This window comes from Pagrus pagrus, assembly GCF_965226575.1.
Source record: "Pagrus pagrus genome assembly, chromosome: 15".
NCBI lineage: Eukaryota > Metazoa > Chordata > Actinopteri > Spariformes > Sparidae > Pagrus > Pagrus pagrus.
This window is the reverse complement of record NC_140199.1, coordinates 13,333,261-13,360,614: the sequence shown is the minus strand read 5'-3', so window position 1 is coordinate 13,360,614 and position 27,354 is coordinate 13,333,261. Positions and strand designations below refer to the sequence as shown.

General features: G+C 40.9%; 1 protein-coding gene across 6 annotated transcripts in view; it reads left to right on the top strand.

Moving 5' to 3' along the window:
- The window catches only part of smap1 (small ArfGAP 1), a 107,861-nt gene that overhangs the window by 64,716 nt on the left and 15,791 nt on the right, over nucleotides 1-27,354 (top strand). For all 6 annotated transcript variants that reach the window (XM_084375331.1, XM_084375332.1, XM_084375328.1 and 3 more), the window contains 2 exons: nucleotides 9,229-9,292; nucleotides 16,916-17,037. In XM_084375331.1, the coding sequence (XP_084231457.1) occupies nucleotides 9,229-9,292; nucleotides 16,916-17,037 (186 nt within the window). The remainder of the gene's footprint in view (nucleotides 1-9,228; nucleotides 9,293-16,915; nucleotides 17,038-27,354) is intronic.

Genomic DNA, 27,354 nt, shown 5'->3' with positions numbered 1-27,354 from the left:
TGTTAGCTGCCAGTGTTTTGATTTGATTAGGTATTCTTTTCCCTGAACAGCACCGTCACGCATCAGCCGTCAGACCATACCGTGACCTTCCTCAAACAGTCGTGTGTGTGTGTGTGTTGTTTGTGTCTCTGTGGATGCAGATATTTGGAGAGTATGTGTGTGTTGTGTTCCACTGTGTTTGTTTTTTTGTGCATGTTTTTGTTTGCATTACTTGAATTTGTGTTTGTTTTCACCTTATTTGCACGAGTATGTGTCTTTTTACCTGTTTGTTTTTATGTCATGGTGTTTTTGTCTTTGTGTGTGTGTGTGTGTGTGTGTGTGTGTGTGTGTGTGTGTGTGTGTGTGTTTAAATGCAATGGGCTCTCCATGACTGTCAGATGAATGTAACTGGGTGGAAGAGATGCTTTCGTGTGGCAGCTTAAGATCTCCTCTCTGTGACAAAACCTTTTAGATTGTGTGTGAGTGTGCGAGTGTGTGAGTGCGTGTCAGTGCCACCAGCTGAGTGACAGATCGTGTTGGATGGTGCAGAACTGCAGCAGCCTGGCACACTTAACAGCCTCTGACTTACTGCGGTGCCACACACACACACTCACACACACACAGACTCACAGACACAGAGACTTTGTTCTGTCTTTCCGGGTGGAGCTGGGGTGCTGCCCACTTTGTGATATGGACATCTCGATGTGTATTGATAATGTATTTTCAACACACACACTGGCCTGCTGCCCAGTGTCTCGTCATCTCTATCCTCTTGTCATCTCCTCAGTTCATCCTTTGTTTCTCATCTTCCATTTCTGTCTTCATCATGACTCATCACGCTGTCTTTCTCCTCCCTCCCTGTTCTTCCCTTTGTCATGATCCCCTCCTGTCATTTTTTTTTGCCTGTCCTCCACATCATCACCGTCCACCTCCTCGTCCTCTCCACCTTCCCTGCTTACATTCCTCTTCATCTCTCCGTCTCCGTCGCTTCACATCCGACACTCAGCTTTCCTCTCCGTCTTCACGCATTCATTTATTCCCCGTTCTCCCCTCCCCCTAGATTGACCTCATCCTCCCTTTCCTCCTCAGTGAACTGTGGTTCTGTCTTTGGCATCACTGGCTCATCCAGCCATTGGCAGTTTTATTATTCTCTTTTATAGTGTTAATGAGGCAGCTGTCAGCCACAAGAAAACAATCCGCTCCCTGCAGCGCAACAGCAACTACTAATGTACTACAGTTCTGGTTCAACTCCTTTCGTTGCTACAAGTAGTCTCAATTAATGGTGCAAACGGTAAATTCGGCATAATGTACATTTTCACAGCGCTAATTTCATCAGTGCAACAATAATCCTGTCATATTCCCAACTTTTTTCTTTTCTTTTCTCTTTTTAATAAATGCGGATCTCAGTTGAACGTTAAAGGCCATCCATTACCTTTGGATTATTCACTTGCAGCTTCTGGGAAGCTTTTACTGTGAAATATCTATGCAGGAAGTAGGTAAACAAGGAATGCAAAAAACGCCAAAGTAGAAGTGATCGGAATTAATCATAAAATGACAACACATCTCAAAGGTCAAATGTGTAGGATTTAGTGACATCTAGGGGTGTGGTTGCAGTTATCACCCAACTGAACAACCCTCAACTCACCCTACGTTGGTCGCAAAAGACCTTCATTAGAGCCAGTGTTGGGTTCGTCTCTTCTGGGCCACTGTAGAATCATGGTGGCACAACACAGTGGACCCCCTCTGTAGCTATCAAAGTCTCATTCTTAGGTAACAGAAACACAAAGATTCTTATTTTCAGGCGATGAAAACACAATTTTGAACATAATATTACATAATATTACCTATTATTATACCTTATAGGACCTTCGTAATTGTACAGCTGCTACCATGGGCAGGTCTCTCTTGCAAATGAGGTCTTGATCTCAATGAGACTTCCTGGTAAAATACATGTGAAATAGATACAATTAGACTAGCCTATTGAGCTTTGCCCAACAGTGGTCTCAGCATCGACTGGAAGCTCAGAAAAAGCAAGTGAGAGGACGTTGAGTCGAGTTAATTCTGTCACACTGCTCTAATTCACTGATTTGTTATAATCACTTCTACTTTGCTGTTTTTATTTATTCAGTGTTTAGCGACTGTCAGTGCAACACTTCCTGCACGGATGGTGGCTTTTAATATGCCACTTTCTTACTTTGAGAGCACGCACACATCAAGGTGCAGATCAGTGTGAAACACATCGCACAGCTCTTCGCTTTATTTGTCAGGTGTTTTCGGCTACCTTGCCTTCATCAGGGTGGCTTTTTAATGTGACACATCTGGAGCGGGTGGAATTGACAGTAGCTTAACACTGCATGACAACACTTGGTGTAATTCAAATTGATTAGGAAAAGTAATAAATGAATTCCAGGTTAAAATGGAGGAAATGTTGCATTTGCATTAACAATGAATTAAAGATATAATATGCAAAATTTATAAAAACAACTTTATACATTTTGTTGAGTTGTGTGCGTCTATGATCCTAAATGTTCCCAACAATATTCAAACCCAGAGAAGTCCTAATTTTGTTCAAGGTAACGGTGCATCGGTGCAGCAGTGGTGGTTGTTTAACAATGAAGACAACAACTCCCATGATTGACTGCAGCTCCAGTAGTGCTGGTAGCAGCACTGCAGCTCTGCTATCTCTGCTGCTGTTCGCTGCACTGTCAGATGCTGTCTGTCTTATGCCTACTTCAATCATCCTCATGGTCGTTCTTCCTCCTTCTCCTATTTGTCCTCCATTTCCTGTCCTTCTTGTATTTGTCCTCCGTATTTCTCCTTCTCCTCCTCACTCTCTCTGCCAACTGATTTCCAGCCCTCATTTCCCACTCGTCTCTTTCCACACTATTTGTTTTTCCTCTCCCTCTTTTAATGTTGTTTGCTCTTTGTTTGTTCCATCACCTCGCACTGCCTCTCCTCAGAGGATAAGACGTTTGTTTCATCTGCCTCTCGTACGTGTGAAGGAGGACAGTGGATTGTTGTGTTGTGTAAGGCTATTGAGTACAGTCTCAGTGGGTTGTGAGCCGCTCTGTAAAGGGCTTGAGGTGTGTTTTTGTATCTATGTGTGTACGTTTAGTGGGTTCCAGGTGTCATCATTTTTGTGCAGTAGTTGTCGGTGATCCAGTACTCCCCAGAGTATGAATGATATTAGTTTTTGAAAGCCAATACAAATATTTTTTGACTGAATTTGATCGCTGGTGTTTTGTGCCTCTGTTCAATATTTTTAATTAAACGTCTTGTTTTCAGAGTATTTGGGACATTTTGTCGTTACTTAGCAGTAGACAAAGACATGAAATGTGGTGATAGAGGGGGATATCCTATAACAAGCGTCACCACAACAGGGATGCCTTACAGTACAGATGGTATACATCTTAAGCTCCCTACACGTTACATTTTGGGTGTCTCAAATGAGAGCTGATACCTTCGAGGAAGATGTGTTGAAATCTCTGGTTTTCAGTCCCAACTGGTTCTCCTGGATCATACTGTGAGAGAAGTCCATGGATGGCTGCTTGCATATTTTTTTGCTATTTACATGATAGCTCTACGATTTACTCACCCAGCCATAATTCCCAATTAGGGCCGGGTGATATGGACAAAAGTTCATATCTCTGTGATTCACAGTAAATATCTCGGTATTTTTTTTAAAGTTGTAACTTAAAACCACATCTGAGATGTCACAAGCACTTTTATTAAAACAGACTTCCTGTTCAAAATATACTCATATCGATATAAACAATATTGTCTCAAACTGTATCTCGTTTGAAAATATATCATCATATCTTAAAAAGTCAAGATACTGCCCAGTCCTATTCTAAATAGAGTAATTGTCAAGTTCAAGTAGTGTAACATAATTAAAGCTGTAAGCGTTGTTGTCATTTTAGCTAACTTCCTGTCTGTTTTGCAGTTAGCAATCCCCTCCCTCCTCTCTACATCACCACACTTGCACGGCTGCCTTCTTTTTTTTCTAGGCAGCCAGGTTGGGGTGTGTAGGCAAAATATGTGTTTTTGATTTGACTAATAGACCCTTTGAGGACTGATGATAATATTTTTGGATTGAAGTTTATTTTCATACCATATCCACAGAAGATATCTATTGAAAATCATCCTTGGAGTACCGGCTGAGGTCAGGACAATTCCTCTATGAGAGACATGCCCTTTATATTCCACTATGAAAACCATGATATTTGTTCATTATTGTATTGTCATTCAGCTGCCTTGACCGCAGCCCCCCTTTTTTTCTTCCTTCTGCATTGTTTGGCATGATGTTGTGCAGGTGCTGAAGGTGGTAGAGATCCCTAAAAGCTAAATGTCATGCTTCTGTGTGCATGTCCAGAATGCTGTTTTCCTTTTGTGATGTCACTCTCTACTGTCCACATAATATAAGCTGCATGCAGAAGGATAAATGCCAGATATGCAGGCTGCTGCCTGCTTTCAAACTGCTGCTTAGCATCTCATCAAGCACTTTTTATAATAGCATTATCTCATGCTTTGATGTAATTAGGATGCCACAGGTACCCGAGGGATCTTAGGTCCAGTTTCATGTTCTCGTACCTAATGAATATTTATACACAGTATTACCATTTCTGGCAGCTAGCTTCTCTGTCTTGATTAATTCTTTGCTTCATGAGTCCCTTGCTGGTCCTGACGTGAATTAAAGAAATATTTCAAAAATGCTTTTCAGTCATTTTTGTTGGATTTTTCTTTTTTTGTTGGAACCTTATCCTGAGATGTTGGAAATCTTGCATGATCTGTAATCTTCCTGGCCTTGTGTACTTAAAAAAAAAAGAAGATATATGGGACTCAATAATACCCTACTGTCACTAACAATAACTGAACTGAATAGCTTAAAAATAAAAGTTATTAGAATAAATCGTAAATCATGGCACACATGGTAAATTCAGCATAATGCACATTTCCACAGCACTAATTCCATCAGTACAACAATTTAGTCAAGTCATACTCACCACTCTGTTTTTTTTAACAGTAGTACTAGTACAATTTTCTTATTAGTCACCTATTCACAAACACACATTAGACTTAGACTTAGACAGACTTTATTGTCATTCAGTGAGCAACAAGTGAACACAGAACGAAATTTTGTTTTCAGAGGCTCAGCTGTTGATGAGCTGTTGACATGACTCATGTCACTTTTGGAGACTTAACATAGACTTATCGTAACCATAACCACTACTTGCCTAACCATAACCTTGCCCTAACCCAGACCACTGACCCACAAATCAGCTTTTTTCCAATTGGGACACCACCTTTTTTCTGAATTTAGTGCTGAATCTGAGTCACTATGACTTTGAATGTGACCTCTTTCCCTTCAAAGCCGTGACCCGCTTCTGTCAAAGCTCAGTAGTCTGGCATAACCAGACCGCTGGTGAAAGGCCTGACTGCACCCATTATCATTTTGCTATAGGGCTAAAAAAAGCTCTTGTTTACAATTTCAATTCCTGAGACCAATCAATGTCATCTTTGGCAGCGCAAAGCCCTGGACAATAATGCAACAGTGCCCCTGCAAAACAGTGTCAAAGGGGACTTGTTTTGGTGGAACATTCGAATGTGGGGAGGTGAGCCCTGACATTAAAATGGCTAGATCCCTGCAAAAGAAAAGGTTATAGCTGCCAGCTTATTTAAATTTGTACTCTCAGTGACCAGGTTAGGGTTAGCCAGGGTATCTTGTCATGTGTGTGGGTTGCTAGCTTTGATGATCTTCTTGTTGTTTCTCGTAGCGACGGGCATTTTGAAAACAGTGACATGCATTTAGCGCAAAAGAGGAGAATGCCAACTGAAATAGTTACCCAACTGCAGGCTTTTACCCACAGTCTACTTCCAGTGGGCCAGACTAAAAGCTCAAGGAAAGCCTGTAAGTGGATTTTAAGTTGAGCTCGTTCTTCACCAATTAATTCCAATCTCTTAAACATTTTTGTGGCTTGTTGCTTAACTGCTGTCAATAAACTCAACATTTCCTGCAGAGATTTTCTAGTAGCTTAAAGGGTATAATTTGCTCCCTTTTCATTTGGCAGAAGGTGTTGAGTTTCGACAAAAACGAGAACGACAAAACATGAAAGTAGCTGCAACTGGAATTATTTCTCTGCTGGTGACCTTGTATGGGATATAAAATGATTAAAGGGACTCCACAGTACTTCACTGTCACTACTTTTGTCTTGGCTTCAGTAGAAGTACTTTAGGGACGAACTTTCAGCAGACTTTGCCCTCAGTCAGACGTTCAGTGTGACAGCCGTCAGCTGATAGCTTTGTCTGGTGTGTATTTGACAGCGATCTGATGTGACAGCAGTCGTCGGAGGGTTTGGTTTGCTCAGTGGTTTTCATTCAAGCTGGCATCACCTTCATCACGGAAGACTCTATTCACCTGTTCGGGGGGTATGGCGGTGGTGTGGGTGGTTATCGATTGCTGGTCTCCTCTCCAATTTCACTTTCTCTGTCCTCAAACACAACTGACGCTGACAGCCAATCACAGTCTGTCGCTAGCCGTCTGTCAGCTGTATCATTTGGTGTCATCCCGGATAACAACTGGAAAACCCAACGCGTGTGCCAGCGTTGGAGAAAACTATTGGCAGCTTGTCATTACAAATCCTTCTGACATACTGCGGGGAATTTAAGCTTTTTATGCAGAGTGACATTTAGGATTTTCGTTTTTCTTTCTTCTCTGTCTCACAGCAGCTGTGTGGGTTGTAGCATTGAAAGGCTATGTAATCTCATTTTTGTAACACTTTGCATGGTCTGAGATGTCTGAAATCAAATGGACAGGCACCATAATATGTGTTTCTTGTTGCTCTCTCCCTGGAAATAGTCTTAATGGAGGTGAGGGCTTTTCTGAAGCCACAATTATATTTTATCGATATACAGTAAGTTTAACTGATGGGTAAACATTTTGTACTGTAAGATCTTTAGATGTACAAATTATTGTAGTATTCAGTGTTTCCTCTGTAGGTTACATTAACTCCACCACAGTGAACCAGGGACCTGCCGTGCCGCAGCAACTCATAGCCTTCAACTTACTTTAGAGAGAAATTATTCTGAGAGATCCACTGAGCGAGGGTTCAAAGATTTTAAATCTGAGAAAGAAAGAGGACAGGTACTGTGTGGTACTCTGTATCAGCAGATACCCTGAGTTGAGGTATCAGAAGTTGGGAGAAAAACATGGATCAGTGAATCCTGACCAAATTTTAAGAACAGTCTGGTAAATTCAGAATAAATATATTTGAAAATATTTAGATTAAATATATAAATTTGCTTTTTGGCCTGTAATCAGTGAGGCCTGTTGGTGACTGTTGGGCCTTTCTTGAGGTGCCATGCTAGTTTCTCATGAAGTCAGTTTTACCCTTACCCTGACTACTTAGGTTAATGACACCTGGTATTTTAGTCTCCTGTACGACTGCACTTCACTGTTGGTCAATATGGATGCACAGCACAATCAGCCTTTTCGCTGCTGTACACAAACGACCTTCCTGCTGTGATTCTCGCCGCCGCTGTTCAAGCTTTTCTGGAGTCCCAACACACATCAATTCACAGCCAATGCATTCTTGATTAGGCGTGGACACGGTAATTGTTTTCATTGCCTTGGATTGGAACGACATTGAATTTAATGTGGTCCATCGATCTTTTGTTGGGGGGAAATTGGGTTTGTTACCAGCGTTGTAGATCTCTCATGGCCCACATGTTAACCTTTTATATTCTCTCTCCCTCACCACATTTTTCTCTCCAATCTCACTTTGACTCTATCCAGCCTCATCCTCTCTTCTTCATTATCCTGTCTCTTTCTCCTATCCTTTGACTTTAAATGTCTTCATCTTTGTCCTTCCCTCAGTCTGTCTTTCATTTTCTTTTTTACTCCATCCTATTCCTCTTCCTCTGCCTCTTTTTTTTCCTACTACCCTCATTTGCTTTCAATTTAAAAACTCAATTAGCATGATTCCTCATCAGATACAACACTGTCTAAGCAATATACCACTGGCAGACAGCTGATATAACCAGCGAATATGTGGTATTTTCACTCGATACGTGACTTAAAAGATTAGGTGATTGACAATATTGCTGTTGACTGATGTTTTTGTCGATCCAAATCCAGTTGATTTGCTTTGCATGTACCTTCCGAGCTCTTTAACTTCTTTCAGCTCATTGTTTTGGTTTACAGCCTCCAGCTGCACTGTTTTGATTCACTTTTACATCTCTGATTAACTTCGCTTTTCATGCAGCAGTTTTCAGTGAAAATCTCTGGCAACTACCCAACAAACAGCAGGCAGGCAAAGTTTGCAGCTAGCTAGTGAACTCTACAGAATTCAGAATTTGGCAGCTAAAGAGCCAGATTTCTCAGTGGCTGGTGGAGAACAAAACAGAGCTTAAAAGAGTGTGAATGTTGGGCTTAAATTCATCTGGAGGGAACGAAACATTATTCCAAAGAATGCCCACGTTGCTCCATGTTTTCAATATATGTTAATAGGTTTGCTGAGACGTTCACCATATCAACTTTATGAGGTCATAATTTGTCCATATTGCTTTTACAGCTTTTTTCCTCAGACCAGTGGTCATAAAAATATTAATTGCTGCTTTAACATCAGTTCAGCTAACAGTTCTTTGTAACCCTGCTTTTTGCAAGTGCGTTTTTATACTTCTTGGCTTAAAGCTAAAACTATCAGCAGGAAGGTTACGTCATCTGTCTGCATAATGCATGATAGTAGAGTACAAGATACAAAACAGGGACTCAGGGCCTCAAAACAAAGTTCCACATTGTCTCTAGTGATCAAAAGCTCCACAGGGTCCCTTAAAACAAGAAAACTCTCCATTGAAATCCAGGATAATGGATTATTTTTCTTTTCTTTCTTTAGACGAAGCAGAATGACCCCAAACTTCTTGTAGGATATATCAAAATTGCAGGACATTCTCTAAAACAGTATTTCTTTAAATCTAATCATGATGAATGAAATCTACAATTGAAATGGGTTTATAGTCTACAGCTGTGCTATGGCTTTATGACTAGTGAGTGACATTGGCTGTCTACTATACTACTTTTCAGCGAAAAGCAGAATAGATTTTCTTGGTTTTCATCCGAAGTCAATTCTTTGCCCATGTTGGCTGTTGCTATAATCATGTAAAACTGAGAGCACAAAGAAGCTGTGGCTGAATGGACCTTAAACCAACATACCACTTTTCTTTAACCTGTCTCTGTGTCTTTGTCTTTCTCAGCAGCCAGAGTGTAAAGCCAGCACCATGGAGAGCACCGAGCCGGCTGTGGACCTGCTGGGCCTGGGTAAGACATGTACAGTCTTCTACCCATTTATAATAACCTGTGGACAATATAATAACGTGTCTGACTGTATTCAGATGCCTGCCTAATGTGTCAGATATGTAAATTAAACCAATTATGCTGGGTGATGTAAAAACATGTTTAGATTGATGTTGTAATAATTGTAGGTTCAATAACGTGTGACATTATAAGGGGAAAGGTTTAATGCTGTCAGGCTTTATTTGAGTCATGGACAGAGACCTTATTATACCGTCTGACAGTTAATACATCACTGGCGGCTTCAGACCTGCATGTCAGACACGACTGTCCAGTCATGTACTCGACTATCTAATTATGTTTCATGTGTAATCCGAACAGGGAGCGTAAACAATTTTGTTCTTTGGGGAAACTGCGCAGTATCAGTTTATTTTGTAACTGGAAAAACATTATTATGCTGCGTTATTGCTCACTTGAGTAGATAATAGGGTTCTTGTGCAACAATCAAGTGGAAAATGTTTGAAGATTCCAGGAAAGGTTTTAATGATTATTTCATCTGTCGTTAGCTGGTATAGTACGTAATTTAATTGCAGCGAAATAATTGGAGTGGTTTTTCAGCATGAACTCACTAAGGTGCATTTTTGTGGCATCAAAGGAGAAAGAAGTTGGAGAAGGAAGAAGTAAAACCAAATTGCGTTCCCGTTCACTTCAATCTCCTCCTGCTTCCGCTTGCTTAAAGTTCAATCCTTTTTACTTTGACTTTTGAAATCATAATGTTCTGCAGTGTCCATCCAATAAGAGAAAGGGTGTGGGATTGACATCTTATTCAGGACAGATAACTGCACTGTAAAGATAAGACATGCAGTACAGAAGCAGAGACGCTAAGAAGCTAACATGAACTTGATGACAGCATTAAGTGTAATTTGCACCTTGCTGAATACTGTTTTAGCATGCTGGCCAATTCAGCAATGAAGTGCAATTTATGTTCACAATCCTACAAACGTAGTTTCCCGTCTTGCTACTTTTCACCACAGCATGCTAATACCTCTGTACGTAAAAATATGTTTATATGCTTCAAACAGTGAACTGTGTATGAAACCACTCCACCAAAGCCTCTCAGTGTTGGAGGCTGGACTGGATCTAGGCACATGTCTAGGGCCTCCTTTATACTAGAGGGCCCAGACACAGGGGAAAGGACCTTCAGCTGCACACATTCAATAATGTTTGACGTGTTTAAAAATATTGGTAACACTTTTTATAAAAAGCCATCATTATTAAATGGGAAATTTATAGTTACTAAAAATTTATATTAAACAATATTTTTTTGCTATACGTCTCGATGTTTTGAAATATCCTCTGAAACACTTCACAAATGGACTGGACAACAAATTCAAATATCACAATATTTTGACAGTTTTTGATAAATAATCATCAGTAATGTTGTTAAGTGACCAAGTGGGTAAAGACCAGTATCAGGACAAGTCTGGTAAGTTCAGAAAATGACATCACTCTACTGTAAAGAGACTTTAAAACCAGGAAGACAACACTTATCTGTCTTCCTGGTTTCCGGCCATACAGTCTCACAACTCAATATTGATATAATGCTGATATATTGCCCAGCCCTATGCATGCATGCATTTTAATGGCATGTATGCCTACACGAAGAACACAACAGCAGAGACACTGGAAAGATTGAATGCACCGAGGATATGACATTCAACAAAGGTCACAAGCTGGATTCAAACCTGTGACATTTTGAGTACACAGTGTGCGTCTTGGCCAGTTAACCGCCTGGAGATTCTGCTCCGTGCTCGTTGACCTGGACATTTAAAACACAGCAGAAAAAGTTGAATTCGGTTCGGGCTCTTCACCATAAATGTTTAATTTGCAATCCTCCTGCATTTTTCCAAAACAATACTGTGTTGTATTAGACTTCGCTGAGGGTAAGCTGAGCTGACAGAAGAAAGAGCCAGTGGAGACAGCATTGATCAAACATTCCCGACCACAGCATGGAAGAGTGGGAGTGGATGCCCTGCTATAAATAACCAATGCTACACACCTTGCAGCTATGTCGAGTGGATGAGATTTCACACATAATCAATAAGTCAAATACGTGGCAGTATGCCTTCAGCACTCACACATCCCCTCGTTACTCCATCCATCCCTCCTCGTCTCTACTTACCTCACTCTGCAGCTGTCAAAGACCCACTTTTTGCCTCTGCTTCTGTGTGTGTTTCTGCCAATTCCTCTGTTCTGTTTAATTCATTTTAGCTGTCTCTGCTGGAATGAGATTAAAAATAATATTGTGGGACCATTCAGATGTGCACTTTACTACAATACTGCACTTTTTTTCTACTTGCTTTGCCAAACAATGTGGCAAATACTGACTTTTTCCTAACTATCTTATATCATAAAATAATATAACAGTATTAAAACACGTTTTGTATTTATTTGACATTTTTTTGGATAGTTTTTGTGTCCCAGGATGATAAATGCTGTGCCAGAGATCTTCCATCCTGCCAAAATAGATCCCTTCAGGAGCCACTAAATCAATTTGAAAAACTTTTATTGATGGAGCACCCTTGTCTGCTTGTTCCTGTTTTTCTGTCTCTACGTCCCTTCCACTTCTACCTCGGTCTCTCTCTACTATAATGGTCCTGACACGCTGAATTGAAACTTGGGTCCAGAGAGAATAAACAGCAGTCTTCCTCCATGTTGTCGCCTCTATTCTAGCAGCAATGTTGAGCTTTACCTCCAGTAGAAATGCTGAGGTTAGTCTTTTTCTTATTCCCCAATTAAGAGAAAAAACATTTTATTGTTGTGGAAATTGCCTGGGATGTAGCTTTTTTTTGCCTGTTGAGTTTTTGCTTCAGTTCACTTAATTTTAGTTCAAACTTTTTCTGAATGCATGATCTAACATATTGATCTTTTTGCCAAACGCCTCTGGCATCTTTACCCCAGAGAGAGACAAAAAAAGAGAGAAATACAGCAGAATTGTTGAGTATACAGCTGAGTAGTCCAAAACAATGAAGATCATTAACAGTGTGTGTGCTTCATGCATCCGCATGCTAAGAGTACATCCAAGGCTGAATTTAAAAACTTCTTTTTTTCTCAGTTTCGGCCCTCCAGATTGGATTCATCTTATAACACATACTGTATGATTTAGTGTGGCCCAGGAAAACACATCTTTGAGAGAACAGTGATGTTAGTCTAGTCAGGGTCTGTGTTACAGCGATGACAGCGCTGTGCCGCCTCTAGCCCTCTCTGTGGTTGCTCTTTATTAATATTAATATATCTGATAACGCCGTACAGATCTTGTGATTAAAGGAACCCTGTGGAGTTTTCTTGTAAACAAACTGATTCATACTGTCATTCGTCGCTTCTCACCAAAATGCATTGTGTGCATCCTTGGCTACAGCTACTGTGTCACAAACATTTATTTTCTTATTAAACATTTGCAAAGCTGTGCATTATTATTATTGTCGGCACCGCTGTCGCAAAGACAACTGGATCATTTCCTTTTTCCTTAGAGGAGCAAGTACCAACAACACAAGGGTCGTTACCAAAGGGAAGAACATATCAGTAGCTTTTATGGTATTTTGAAGAAATTATTACAACTTTATTGAGGGATAGTGCACAATTAAAATTTGATACTGGAGCCCTCTACAAGTCAGTGTGGTAAGATTAGGTAATAATGCAGACGCTGCTGTGGTTGATTATGCTATGCCACTTCAAGATTGTGTGTAAATAGATGACTCAAATCAATTGATATGCAGTGTACCTGTCTGTCCAAGCCACTGGGGCAGTCTTGACTGTAGAGAGACTACTGTTGATTTGTTTCTTAGTGTTACAGACTTAAACTATGTAAATGTTGGCTGATGTTTGTTTGCATGGTTACATAATTGTCCAACTCTGAAACTGCAGGCTGTTCTTCTCTCCCTTCAGTAATCCATTAATAAGGAGTTGCATCAACACACCCACATCACAATCTAATTTACACTATCTGTTCACAATTTGATATCACTGCACATTCTGAGACACAGAGGTGGTGTCTTACCTCCTTTATCACTTGTAAACAAACATACTGTACCAGCAGCAGCTCATTTTCTGTCTGTTTTCCACACCAACCTCTTTCTAATGACTGACTACCAGCAGCTAATGACTGCGGTCACCAACTGGGCTCGTGTCCCTTTTTTCTGGACTCACTCGCTCCCAGAATCAAGCTAACTTTGTTTCATGCCCTAGTTGTGACTTGTGTTTTGTGGGAAAAGTGGGTTAAATTAACATGCTTCTGGGTTCATGGCTGTACCAATACTTCAAAGACCAAGACCCCGTGAATTCTGTTATCGGCGAGATGGAAAAGCGTCTCAAACCGCTGGGTAACATAATCATAGAACGCTTTCACATGTATTTATGTGAAATCTAATCAGAATGTTGCATCAGAGTCAGGGGCTTAATCAATTCAGACATTTTACCCCTCGTGGTGGTTGCCAAGTCATTCATGTGACAGCCCCCTACTGCTGAATGAGGTCGCTGTATTCACTGAAGACACTGAGAAACTCCATATATGTGTCCGTGTGTGTCTGTGTGTGTGTGTGTGTTCTCGGGGCAGAGGGTTTCAGGTCGATTATAAAACACACCCCCGGCCTGAACTATTGGTCTGTTTCCATGGTGAAGTCGAGAGTGCTCTCAAGAAGCGTCTCCATCCCGTGATAAAGGACGGGGGGGGGGCACACTGCCCGACGTGGCAGTGATGATGGCGATGATGGGCCCTCTTCTCCCTGCAGCTCATTTCCATGGCAATGGGTGAATGAGTATTTGGTGAGAGGGGGTGGTTTAGAGTGGCTGGAGGGTAATTGATGCACGTGAAATCCTGTTTTTCTCTCTCTTTTTCAATATGCGACAACGTGACACGTACCTTGTCATGTCAGCCCCTAAAGTAATAATCGCAGCCATAATAGGCTTCAGCACTTTTTACAGCATTTAACTATCAAAATAAAAGCCAGGCAATGACATGAAGGCATGACAGGATGAACTGAGGGCAACAAGCAGTAGTTTGAATATTAGGATTGGAAGACGTCACAATCAAAGTAGTTCTTGAGCTTGAGTCTTAATAGGAGGTCTTCTGGGCTTCTCTCGGTAAATGGGTTTCCTTGTAACCTGCTGTCTGGCTAAAGGAGCTCCATCTTGTTCACACTTTAAAAAGGGCTAAATTATGGATGTTTCATCACTGTAGTTATATAAATGACCTCCGCTGCTCACTCGCTCGCTCTTACACACACACAGTTCCCTCTCTTCACTCTCTTCCCTTTCACACACTCCATCTCCTCCCCCTTTCTGCCTCTCCATCACTGCCCTCTCTCTCTCTCTCTCTCTCTCTCTCTCTCTCAGACGACTGTACATTGTGTACTCGCAGTTTCTTCTTCAGCATTAGAGTCGATCCCTGGACAACACAGTTCTTGCATGATGATACCGTAGTTTAAACTTATATCTTACTTACTTGTATAACACAAGACAATAAATCCATCAGAAAGTTCACCTAAAAATTAAGATTCAGTCATTATCTACTCACCCCCACGCCAATGGAAAGACAGTTGAAGTTTTGTACATTTCTGGAGCTTCACAGCAAAACAGTGTTGCAGCATTCTTCCTACTATTTATAAAATGTAAAAAAAAAAATTAAAAAAAAGCAATCCCCCCAAAAAATAACCTCTTAAAATGGCTATACGGTTTGTATGGTACAGTATAAGCTCTGAGATCCCAAATTGAAAGTGCCATCAAGCTTGTGCACCCACTTCAGACAGGGTGCATGCAACACTTTTAGCTGTAGTGAAGATTTTGTCTTGAAAAGGGTGTAAATAATATCTTTTCATTACTATTTGGGATCTTGGGGCTTTTAGAGACTTGGATTACACCGAATGAGCTGTACGGAGCGTTTTTATGGGGTAATTTGGTCGTTTTTAGTCCCTATCTACTTCAGTTGTTTAGGAGATTGCTGAAAATATGTTTTATGGACTGATAAAGATTTCCTAAGTCTTCTTGGGAAGTAACCATCAAGTAAATATCTTACTTTGCTGATAAGTAACAAGAGGATCTCCATTTGGGGGGGGGGAAGGGTAACTATTTCTTAAACTTAAATGAGCCAACAGCAGTTTGAGACAGTTGCTTTTCTGTAAATGTAACTACTAAAGATACAGACGTTACATGACTGTTGACTACTCTTTCATTTGACCAGTCCACCATCCTTTTTTGTGTCTTTTAACATCTGGCTTTTTCACTGCAGACATTTTGAATGTCATAGCCAAACAAGCACCGTTGTTACCAATTACATGAATTATGACCCTGTTTTTGTGTCCTATAAAATCTTGTCAGTGGGCCAACATGACACAATAGACCCTTTCACAGCACACGTTGACTGGCCAGAGCAGAACAAACACATGTTGAACTACTAACAATAATAACGACGGCTTTGTTCCATCGATGCACCATTAAGCATCCCAAAGGGTCAACGTGCACAATACCAGGACTTGAACTGGTGCACCTAAATGTTTTTACTCACACCTGAGCCCTTTCGGCTACCAGAATGTGTGCTGTGAAAGAGGCGTATTCATTTCACCCCCCAATAGGCAATAAATCAGTTTTGAACCATCTGGGAAAAAATATCCTTTTTCCAGTTAACATTTTTGAAACTTTTAATTTTTAAAGTTTGAATGTGTCTCTTTAGAATTGTATAATATTAGACTCTTAATTAATTCAACTGAGCTTAATCACACCCAAAACTAATTCAGTGCTGTGTTACAATTTTAAATATATTTGCAAATTGGTAAGTATTACTTTTCCAAGGGCAAAAGGAGAAGTATAAAGGAAATCATTTTCACTGCAAAGCTAACTACTGAAGGAGTGCAGTCATCAGAATTTTCTTGAGGATGTTCCAATTAATAAGCATGATAATTGTAAATTGAGCTGTGTGGGGCATCATGCAAATGAGTGTGAATGCGAAAATCTTATTTAAGTATGTAAAGGTTGTATTGAATAACTGGTAATGCTCTCAGTGCCTGCAGTCTACTCTGAGCATCCTGATTATATTCATACTGGTTTAATAGAAGTCTTACATTGTAAATGTTAAGTAATGTAAATGTCCTGAATGTGTTTGAATATATATTCAGAAAACAACTTCAGCACAAGGTCCATTTTGCAGCTGCTTCCCAGCTTTTGATCCTATTACATAATTTTTCATCAGAAATCATAAAACACAGTTTCTGAGTTCTTTAGAAATTGATTTTTTTTTTTTGTCAGCGCAGAAAGAATTCTTTGCCAGGGGGTGTACACGAAATGCCTTCAATAGTCCTAAAAGATGTATGTTTTTAGCGTTATCATCAAGGGTAACATACTGCACTGTGCTGCCAAAGCATTTTAGGATGTACAGTATATAGGCCACACAGTACGCGTAGAGCGTCATGTAAAATTATACTGTACTGTAAACTGACAGAATCTACAACATTTCAATGTAAACGTCAAGAAAACAGACTGCTAATGAAGAAAAGGTGTTACAGAAATTGCATCAGATGTGATAAATTGACATCTCTATCACCTGGACACTTTTGGTTTGTGATCTCTCTCTCTCTCTCTCTCTCTCGCTCCCTCTCTCAGATGCTCCAGACGGTGGTGTGAAGGGCTCCGGCAGTGCTGCACCAATCAGCGATGACCTGGACATCTTTGGACCAATGGTCTCCAACCCTCTCCCCTCGTCCAACAACACACAGCAGGCTCAGGTAGGAAACACGCGCACACACACACACACACACACACACACACACACACACACACACTGGCTTTCATCATCAGCTTATCACCACAGGCAGACTGCAACACAGGGAGTCTGTGGAGACTCTCATGATGCAAACACACATACACTCATACACACACACAAACACTCCATATCCCTCATACGTGCTGACACACACTCTCTGAGGATCATATCAAAACGAACTGTCATAGACTCTCCTTCATTGAATTAATTTGACCAATGTCCTTCAAAGGGAGAGAGAGAGAGAGTGGGCCTATCTGAGGAATAATGAACTGCAACAATGAAGAGAGCAGCCCTTTGCTTTACATGTTATTTACATGTTGTTTAAGCAGCTGATCGATTAACACATGGGTAAACTGTGATTGGCAATCGGAGGAAGGATTACTTGTGCAAAATACCTTTACGTATACTTATGTGAGTATACTACTCACAGCCCTACAATGGAAGTGTGGTTTTTCCTCCATATAAATTATCTTACTGGTCCCTGAGTGTCATTTTCGCGTTATTTTGAATTCCACTGCTTTTCTTCTTAAGACATGCCCGACTCAGCCTCGGATTGTTTGCCTGGTTTAGTTTCTGGCATGGACTGTATAAGACTGTGCAAAACCTGATGACTCATGTTATCACAATATGATATGACGGTTTTCCAAAAAAGCCTCTTGTGATGTCACAGATTGCTTGGCTTTCTCAGTCTTAAAGTGCCCTCATAAATGTTTGATAGGTAAGACGTCAGAGGAAAGTCCATGACAGTCGGGACTCCTTGGTCTTCTTTAGTCTCCAAGTAGTTCTGTCAAAGCTTTGTGGTGTGTTCGGGCTCTGCTGCGGGGTGAACCCTTCTCCACAAAGATGCACACTTTATACTTCAAAGATACTTCTCCTTGGTCAGGGTGGAGACAGTTCTGTGCAGGTGTCTGAATCCAGAGGAGGCGAAACAGCCTTGAATGTTTCACCGTTTGTCTGTTTGCATACACCCTCCTGTTACTGCTGTACATTTCTAACTTAGATTTAATAAACAGAACTTTTTTCAGTGAAATTCTATTATTGAGTATTTCAAGTGTTTGGCCTTGTTTCCATCCGGAGAAGTGGTTTAGAAACTGCTACTCGTCCTCTCAGACACTACAAGACAGCCTTTTTTTGACAGGACTTTTGTTGATTGGAGACTTGTTTGTTTGGCAAACTCTGTATCTGTGGTAGAGTTGTTTTTCTGTCTCTCAGTGAACTAAGCTTGATGTATTGATCTTCTGATTGTTTGGTCACCTTTGGTTTGCCTGACTGTGCTTTGGATACAACTGATTCAGTTTCTGCAAAACATTTTACAGTTCCATGCACTGCCCCCAGAAACCTTGATAGCCCCCCTTGAATTAAATTTGATTTTTCTGACAGGTTTGATTATTTGCATCCTGCCAGGGAGGATTTCATTTGATTCTTTCATGCTGAAACCAAAATAATGCTATTAGATTTGTGATTATGCTTGATACAAACTAACCCTGATTGACGCATTGTAGACTACACAAATACAGGCCCAGAGTTCATAGAAAATAGTCATGATTTAAATCACAATTGCATCATCAGCCAAACTATCACAGATATCTGAAAGAGGAAATCAGAAAACAAAGTGATAGAGTCCAATGAGTGTGCTTGGTCATGTCTTTATTTTCTTGGTAAACAAAACAAAATGAGGCGTTTGTCTGAATAAAAAGAGAGAGAAAACAAAAGGGGAAAAAAGGAAATTCTTTTATATTTTCTAGATATTCTGTTCTTACCTGTCTCAGTCCTTGAACGACTAGTTTCAAGGAAACAAAGCTGGTTGAATTAAACATTTTTCAAGGAGCAGGGCTGACTTTAAAATGCTATTGAGGCCTTTGACCTCGGCTTGGCTGGAAATGAGGAAACACACATTCATGCAGGCACACATGTTTCACACAACATCCACTCGGAAGATGCTTACATACAGTTGCACACCTGTAGTCATGGAATATACACATACAAGAAACATAGAGGTAAGGTGACATGCATTACATATGCCATGAGAGCAAAATACACACACACACACACACACACACACACACACACACACACACACACCAAGAACATATTCACAGTGACACATTCCTCAGTTCAAAATTCATTCTTTCAATGGCTGACCTATTCCTAGGTTTTAAATTGTACCTCACTTTGGTACACACACACACACACACACACACACACACACACGCACACACACACACACGCACACACACACACACACACACACACACACACACACACCTCTGAGCCTCCTGGGACCGAACCAGGCAGTAGCTCACTAGGGACCCAGGCATGAAGAACAATTATGAGCTGCTGTAACTGCAAGCTCCCCCTCTGCCACTGCCAGCCTCCCACTTACCCTCTAATCTCCCCTCCATGCTCACCTCCTCTGTGACTTCATCTGCCGCTGCTCTGTTTCTGCCTCACTCCTCTGCTCATCTCCATGTATCCATTAATCCCAAATTCTCCTCCTCAGTCCTCTTTTATTCTTCCCTGTGAAGCCCTTTGTTTGGTCACAGGTGATGTGAGGTAACACTGCAGCCCCCCTTTGGCCAATCATGAATGTCTTCCAACACTTCCACATTAAATTAACTTATCAGCAGAAGTCCATTCATTTTCCGGTGGGTTATGCATCACTCATGCTACATGGGAATTACCATGATTACTGTACAAAGTGGTAATTACTACTGGGAATCTTTGATTTTTTTGTAAGCTCCACCATAGCCAACTTAGCTAGTCGCTTGAAAAGGCAAACACATATGAATGCCTCACTTTTCCATAAGTCTTCCAAACCACATCTAATGGATATAGCATATTGAGGCATATTATTTTTAACACTCAAGACCACATCATCACACAACTATCTTGGGTTGTCAGTCTCATAAGATGTGTCAGACTCAAAAGTTGTACAGACTGTTTTGAATATACAGTTTCACAGAAAAAATAGAGTTGTAGAAATCATTGGAACTCAAGACTGCCATGATATACAGGTACATGTTCTTTACAAGTGTATGTAAACTTTTGATCACAACCGTATAGTAGGTGTTGTATGCTGTGCAGTCAAAATAGTTTCGTATTGACCATTTTATTGCTTAGGAATAATATCAAGGCAAAGGAGGTCTCTCAAGCTTTGGATTTCCTCTCATGTCAAACATTGGAGTGAGAGTTACCACTACTGCAACTTTTCACCACAGCTTTCTTAAACTGTTGTCTAGTCGTGAATCTTTTGTGGCTTTCCCCGCCTCTGGCTGGGGCACCATGTGGGTCAAGTATGCCCAGCCTTCCCCTGCTCTCTGGAAGAAGACAAGGCTGCTGCTCTGTGCTTTCCCAACAACGTATCCCATTATGCAAGGAAACAGCCAGGTCCTCCACATGCAGGCCAAGTACAACTCACTACAACTGAAACTACTTCGATACAACCGGCAGTGAAGAAATTGACATAGAACCACCAAGTGCAGGACTCACAATAACTCGCAATTTAGCTCATTTCCTTTGATAGTTAAGAAAAATCGGCCTGTGAAATAGGATAGCCTATATATCCTTTTGCTTTTTATTTCCTAGTAGCCTCAGACTTTTTCCTTGGTAGACTGCCAGTTGGAATAATTCCTGAGAGCAGTTTTTCTTTGGCATTTCTGATTGGCTACAGTTTGGCATCAAAAACAAAACCTAAATCTAGTTTGAATTTCAAATTAAGTGCATTTGGATTTCTGATTGGCTGCTGTTTGTCATTCTAACACAGAATAGTAATCATCATTAATATTCAGGGAAGATAATTGGCCTACATTTCATTTGATGGGTGATGGTAAGGGTTCTGTATAGTAGCTGGCGGGCTCTGCCCAAAAACCATTGACTTAACCTTTCCATCGCATGTCCAAGTAACTCATTGAGCCTACTTCCATGGTAAACATTTGAACAGTGTTATAGAAATAAATGTTTTCCCTATAATTTCGTGCATATAGTGCAATAATAAGGCTTATGTGCTTAACCATGCAATACAAGCACAAAGCTGTTCTTTTATTGTAGTTTGTTTAAACCTGTTAACCTTTGGATGAGGACTTTTTAGGCCATTAAGCCTTTCACCTTTTTAAAACTGTTCATTTTATTTATTTTCATTCATACAGTTTAGAGTAACAGGGAGATTGCACATGAATAACATTTCTGTAAATGTGACAGTTTAGCCATCTGGTCTAATTTTCAACTGCAGTCCGTGGGCAGGTGTAATGACAGCTTCAAAAGACACATAAGATACATTAAAAAAAAACAACAATACTATACATTTAACAAGGCACATAAAAAACATTTAAACCAAAGGACAACGATACATAAAACACAGGGAAAAAAAACAAAAACAATGAAAAGGCGCTCATTATCTTTTATTTATTTGCCATCGAGTGCAAAATTGAGATCCTTTTGCATGGTTCTTGTCATCATAAGAGCCAGCTGGAGACAACCAACTCAGTGAGTTAATGTTTATTAGCTAGACAGCTAGAGCTGATGTAGTCTAGCACCAACAAATGAAAAAAATGACAGCTGTTGACTAAAGATGAAAAGCACCACTGTGTAAAAATGTACCACAAATTCAGGGCGCCACAGTAGCTCAGTCAGTAGAGCATGCGTCCCATATAAAGAGGCCGTGTCCTCGCTGCAGCTGCCCAGGATTCGAGTTCGACCTGTGGCCCTTTGCTGCAAGTCATCCCCCTCTCTCTAATCCTGTTTCCTGTCATCTCTCAAGCTGTCCTATAGAATAAAGCCATACAGTGTTATCAGTGTAAACGGCATGTGTCCAGTGATAGATTGGATTGGACTGGAAGCTGACTACAGTCCCATTTGTCCAATTTAAAGACATCAACATACACACTCCCCTTGTCATCGTCCCAAAGACGATGATTGGCTGCACCCATTAATGGACACCATCAATAAACTCTAATTTTTATCATATGTTCATATGACTGCAGTATCTTTTTTAATTAATTAAAACTGTTTAATGTTGCAGAAGGCAATACTGTCTGCAACATTAAATATCTTCTGATTGATTAGAATAGAGTGTTGCATCATTCTCGACTTGATGTGTGAGATCACATTGTTAATATTGCCACAGTAGTTTTTCTACCCTCTTTGTGATGGTCTTCCCTCTCTCGGCCTACACCTGAGACCAGTTCTGTTTCTCACTGTTTTCTATGCTCCATTATTCCCTCTATACATCTTCCCTCTCCCCTGTCCTTCCATTTCCCTCCCCCTCACCACTGTCACTCACCATTCATTCTCTCACATGAATTTATTTTCCTTGAATCTGCACATACAGCAATGCTCCTCCTCGTCCTTCATATGTCCTTTTGCTCCTCTCTTTTACGCTCCTTGCCTCCTTCTTGTAACGTCCTTCCACTCATATATCTTGTCTTACCTGGAGCCTCTTTAATCAATGTTAGGTATGTTCAAATATATGCATGAATGAGACTCACTGTACAAGCATTTCTAAGTGGAATTTATGAACTCGAATTTATGATTAAAAGTGCATAAATTAAAATGCAGCTAAGACCATGCTGGTGTACAGCACCAAGAGGGAAAAAAGGGGATGAAATGATGAAATTAATAGACTTTTTAACTACATTTTGCAGGAATGTACTAGCATACAACAGAGAATGAGAACATGAAAACGATGTAAATTGTGTGCGGAGTTTTGCAATGTAGGTTTTATAGGTTTAGAACTATAGATCACAGATATAAACAGCAAAAGCCAGACTATGTGTTAAATTGTGATGAAAAACTCTGTTTGATTTATGATGTCCATTGGACACCACCTTTTTCCAGCAGTGGACAAAGAGACAAGACTGGAATTTCACACCTACCATGAGCTGCATAATGCATGCTGTTCTTTGAACCATCATTTCAGAGGCTGAACGATGCAAATGGTTTTCAGACTGTAGAGTGCTGCACAGCAGGCTGTAAAAAATTCTACACTATTGCCCACTTCTGGCTGCAGCTATGTTAATACAGTATTAAAAAGTAAAAGTTCCAATACATTGATGCACTTAAGTGCAAGGACATGAATATTATCAGCAACATGTACATGCATGAAGTATAAAAACAAAAGTACTCGTCCTCTATTATTCATCTCATCACTTCCAGATTTATCTTGTGGTCGCTTAGAGGGGGCCCGACTCCAAGGCTGGGACTTGTACTGAGCTAAAGGACTTAACTTCTGAAATCACCTCGAGTAACTTCAACAGTGAAATGCTCCTCACGCATTGATGCGTCAGTTTTTCTGAGTAGTAAGTCCATTTTGCTGACAGTAATCAATGAAAGATGGCCCTTAGATAAAAATTGGACTGTCTATACCATAGAAAGACACACATATTTTTGAAATTGGTGATACATGACCAGAGAAAACAGAGAAAAGTGCCTGTGGTATTCCCTCCTGCTCAAAAGGCAGAAAAAACCTATGACAACCAGAATGCACTCCGCCGCATCACCACAACACTCCTGCTTATAGGCGACATACTGTGAGTTGGATAGCACTTGTTTTTCGCTTGTTGTCTGTTTTGAAGTAGGGAAACAGTAAAACAGCCAGCTGGTAACAAATACTTTCGTATCACAGCTTAACAGTACACTAACATATGTTTCTGAAATCATTTTAGGCAGAAATAGGCAGTGAAGGAACAGAATCTTGGTTTGTAGTTTATCAACTAGACAGTTTAATTGGAGTTTGGTGAGACGCTCCTCACTCAATCCAAGAGAGAGACAGAGAGACGGTGGCTTTCTGTCTCGGGATCTGACTACACTCTTTGTGTCTGTGGATGCACACTTATAAAATATGAACCAAACCAATCTGTAGATGATACAACAGCCCTTACTTTTGCTGGCCAGAAAGTTGGGCCTCTCTGTGCAGGCAAAATGTAGAGATGTTAATTTGCATATACTACCAACGTTGTAGTCGTAGAAAACTAACTGAAAATCTTGATGGCAGACTTCCCTTTTAAGTAACTTTACTTGGTTGCTTTCCACCGCTGTTTGTCAGATGAAATCATAACCTACACATGTGATCCATGGGACGGGCCTTTGTACCGTTATTAGTCATTAGATTAAAAATGACTCGTTCTCTGCGGTAGTGCCAGGCTATCCGTTATGGCCACGGACTGTTACATAGCACTTCAAAGACAGCAAGTGATTGCTCCACAGCGGCTGTTTGATAGCAGACAGGCTGCTCTCACATGGCTCTCCGCCTGTGGCAGCCCTGTCTGTCTTGTAGACTCTGTTATTTGAATGTCAAACAGGACATATTGTTTCCCCCACGGTCCTCTCTATTCAGAAAATGGAGTTCACTGCAGCTCTCACAGCCAGGACTGTCTTATTCTCCGTGCGTTAATACACACCAAGGGTGAAACACGTTTCTGACATGTTGCCTTCAAACTAGCCAGGAGAGGTCTTGCTTGTCTTTGCCTCGGTCATGTCTGGTGGGATGTACAGACTTTCACTGACATCTCCTGCAGCATTTAAAGGAAAGACAGTTATGCGGATGACGACTGCTCCTGCACTGGCGTGAAGGTTAGCTTGTGTTTGTTTGTCTGCGATCAACAAGTCTTACAAACTGACGGCGTGTGAACATTTCTGCTTCCTAGAGGACGACACCCATTGATCTCTCAGATGTATAATGAGTGCGTCTCCTGATCCCTTCTTCACTCAGACGCAAACTTTGCTGTGCAGCTTCACGCTCCCACGAGGAAACTCATAAACTCACTTTGGCAGCACCAACCTTTCCATTTTCAGATAACTTCTTTCCTCTCCTATACATACAAGCAGTACACACAAGGACGCTGTTTTGACAGTCAGCACACATCCACCCAACCTCGCACACACGCGCAGAGGGCTGAATTTGGGATTCAGCAGGCGGATATTGCTTTACAGCTGTGATTAGCTGGGTGCGTGAAGAAAGAGGAAGCTGGCAGCCTGCTGATTCGTGCAGCTATTAACCGGCATCGGGGAGCGCTCGCCTATCTGCGAATACGTCAATTACAAAAATACGATTACAGCCTTGTAGGAGGGGGAGGATTTGTGTTATCCCCAGCTTCTTCCTCTCTCTCTCTCTCTCTCGTTTACATACACACACGCTCTGTCTATATGTTGTCCTCCGTCTCTCGTTCACCCCACCCTGAAGGAGGAAAATTTAGTTTTTAATGGATTTAACCAAGAAAACTCAAAAGAATGTAAGAAGAGGCACTGAAAAACAGAGAGAGAAGGATGGGAGGAAGGAGAAAGAGTGACAGATGAGACAAAGTGCAGAAGAACAAGTTAGGAAAAGAAGGATGAGTGGGCTGAGAGCAGGTTAGGAGAGGAATGAACAGATAAAGTAAGGTGGAGGGTGAGGGCAAGGACACCAGAAGCTCTGGCCTGAATCATCACCACCAACCTTATTTCTGTTCTTTTCCTAAAGCTGGTGGGTTCACGTAGTTCACCCACACTGTAAGTAATCAATAAGAGACCTAGGGTCAGATTTACTGAGGCTTCCGAGACTAATATGTTGAGACAAATTCTGTCCATGCCCCGAGCACACGTTTATCAAACTGATGCTGCAGGCTGAAGTGGCAGTTTGTGCGTCATTTGTGTCTGCAAGGTGCGTCTCTCCCTTCACTGCATGGGCTTTTAAGGGAGGATTATGCAAATAATAGCAGACTGATTATGTATTTCGCTGGATTTACTGAGGTCACACTGTTTCACACTGTCATATTTGTGTGGAAAATTCACCGCCGCTGAAAAGGAGGCGTAAACATAGTGCAAATGGGATTTACAGGAGCCACAAGGAAGATTGTGTTGATGAAAAGAAACTGAGATTAATTATGAGGGAAAAAAGGGCAATCAGGCTCTTATTAAAGAACACAGTATCTGATTACTGTAACACAAGTAAACAGAGGGCGTTGAGTTTTTGTTTGTGTTCATCAAACTTGAATTTGAACTTGACGATCAATTAACGTAGAATCAGTACCGACTATTGCCTATGTGAAATAGCATAATACAAAATACATCAGAGACCAATACTACTAAAATGGACATAAATTAGAAGCTTTTGTGCAAGTGCTTCGTGTTTGTGTTTGAGGACTGTGTAGGACAAAAGAGAGAAGGGAAAAAGGAACAAGAAACGACTGGGAGAGGGAGAAGAGGACAGATGAGTTAAGTTTGTTGAGCGGAAGAAAAAGTCGATGCAGGTAAAGAGGGATGAGGTAATGAATTCACCAGCAGCTGATTTCTTCTTCATTGTTATTTGTCTCAATCTTTCTTTCATTCCTTCTCTCCATCATGTTCCTTACTGGCACTCCCCCTCTTGAATTCAGATTTCCAAGGCAAGCTTTGCTTTTGTTTTCAGCAAATTAGCACAAATCCTTCAACACACATACACACACACGCACCGAGCCTGGTGTGGTTTTTAAAGCCACAGATGGTCTATCAGAGGGGAGTGCATGAGTGTTTCAAGCAGTGATGGAAAACTGTAGGGAGGCAGATAGTCTAGTGTGTGTGTGTGTGTGTGTGTTTGGCTGTAGAGGTCTATGAATAGCGACAGTGAGGAAAAGGCTGTCAGAGTGGTAATTCAGAGCTCTGGCTGCACACATCAACACCAACATTGGCTGAGAAGAATGGAGCCTTGTTGAAGAGACTTTCTGTTACACAATGCGCTGCTAGGAGCCACATAGCACATCACACACTATGCGGACGGTGTGCGTTGCCCTTCTCAATGAAACTGAGTAAGACAAAAAAAAAAAAGATAGATGCACGTGACACACTCTACTTAAATTTCTCATCCGTTAGAGGTGAGGTTACAGCGATCCATCGCTGCATTTCACTTTGTGTGCCACCAGTTTGGCTTTGGCAAGAAATCTGCTGGATCGCTTCGCTGTTCTTTCAGTGCAATTGGAGCTAATGCTCCTGGAGTGTCTGGCAGTCACAGACGGTGGAATCAGTGAAAGGCCAATAGAAAATGTTTAGTCGTAAGCAACTGCATTCCTGCCAAAAGAGTCCTCAACTCGTGCATCAGTAAGAGGTAAAGACCAATAAATATCTCCACTCTCTCATTCATTTCACTTACTTTGACACTGATAGCTCCAAACAATGATATCGTCAGTTTTTAAAGACCACTACAGTATATTCTATAATATATGTTGTAAGTCACATGGTAGTGGTTGGTCATTAATTATAGGGTTGGTGGTTTGATCTGTGTGTACTTTCCCTTTTCCAGTTTCAGTTGTGGATGCATATTGGAGAGGAAAAA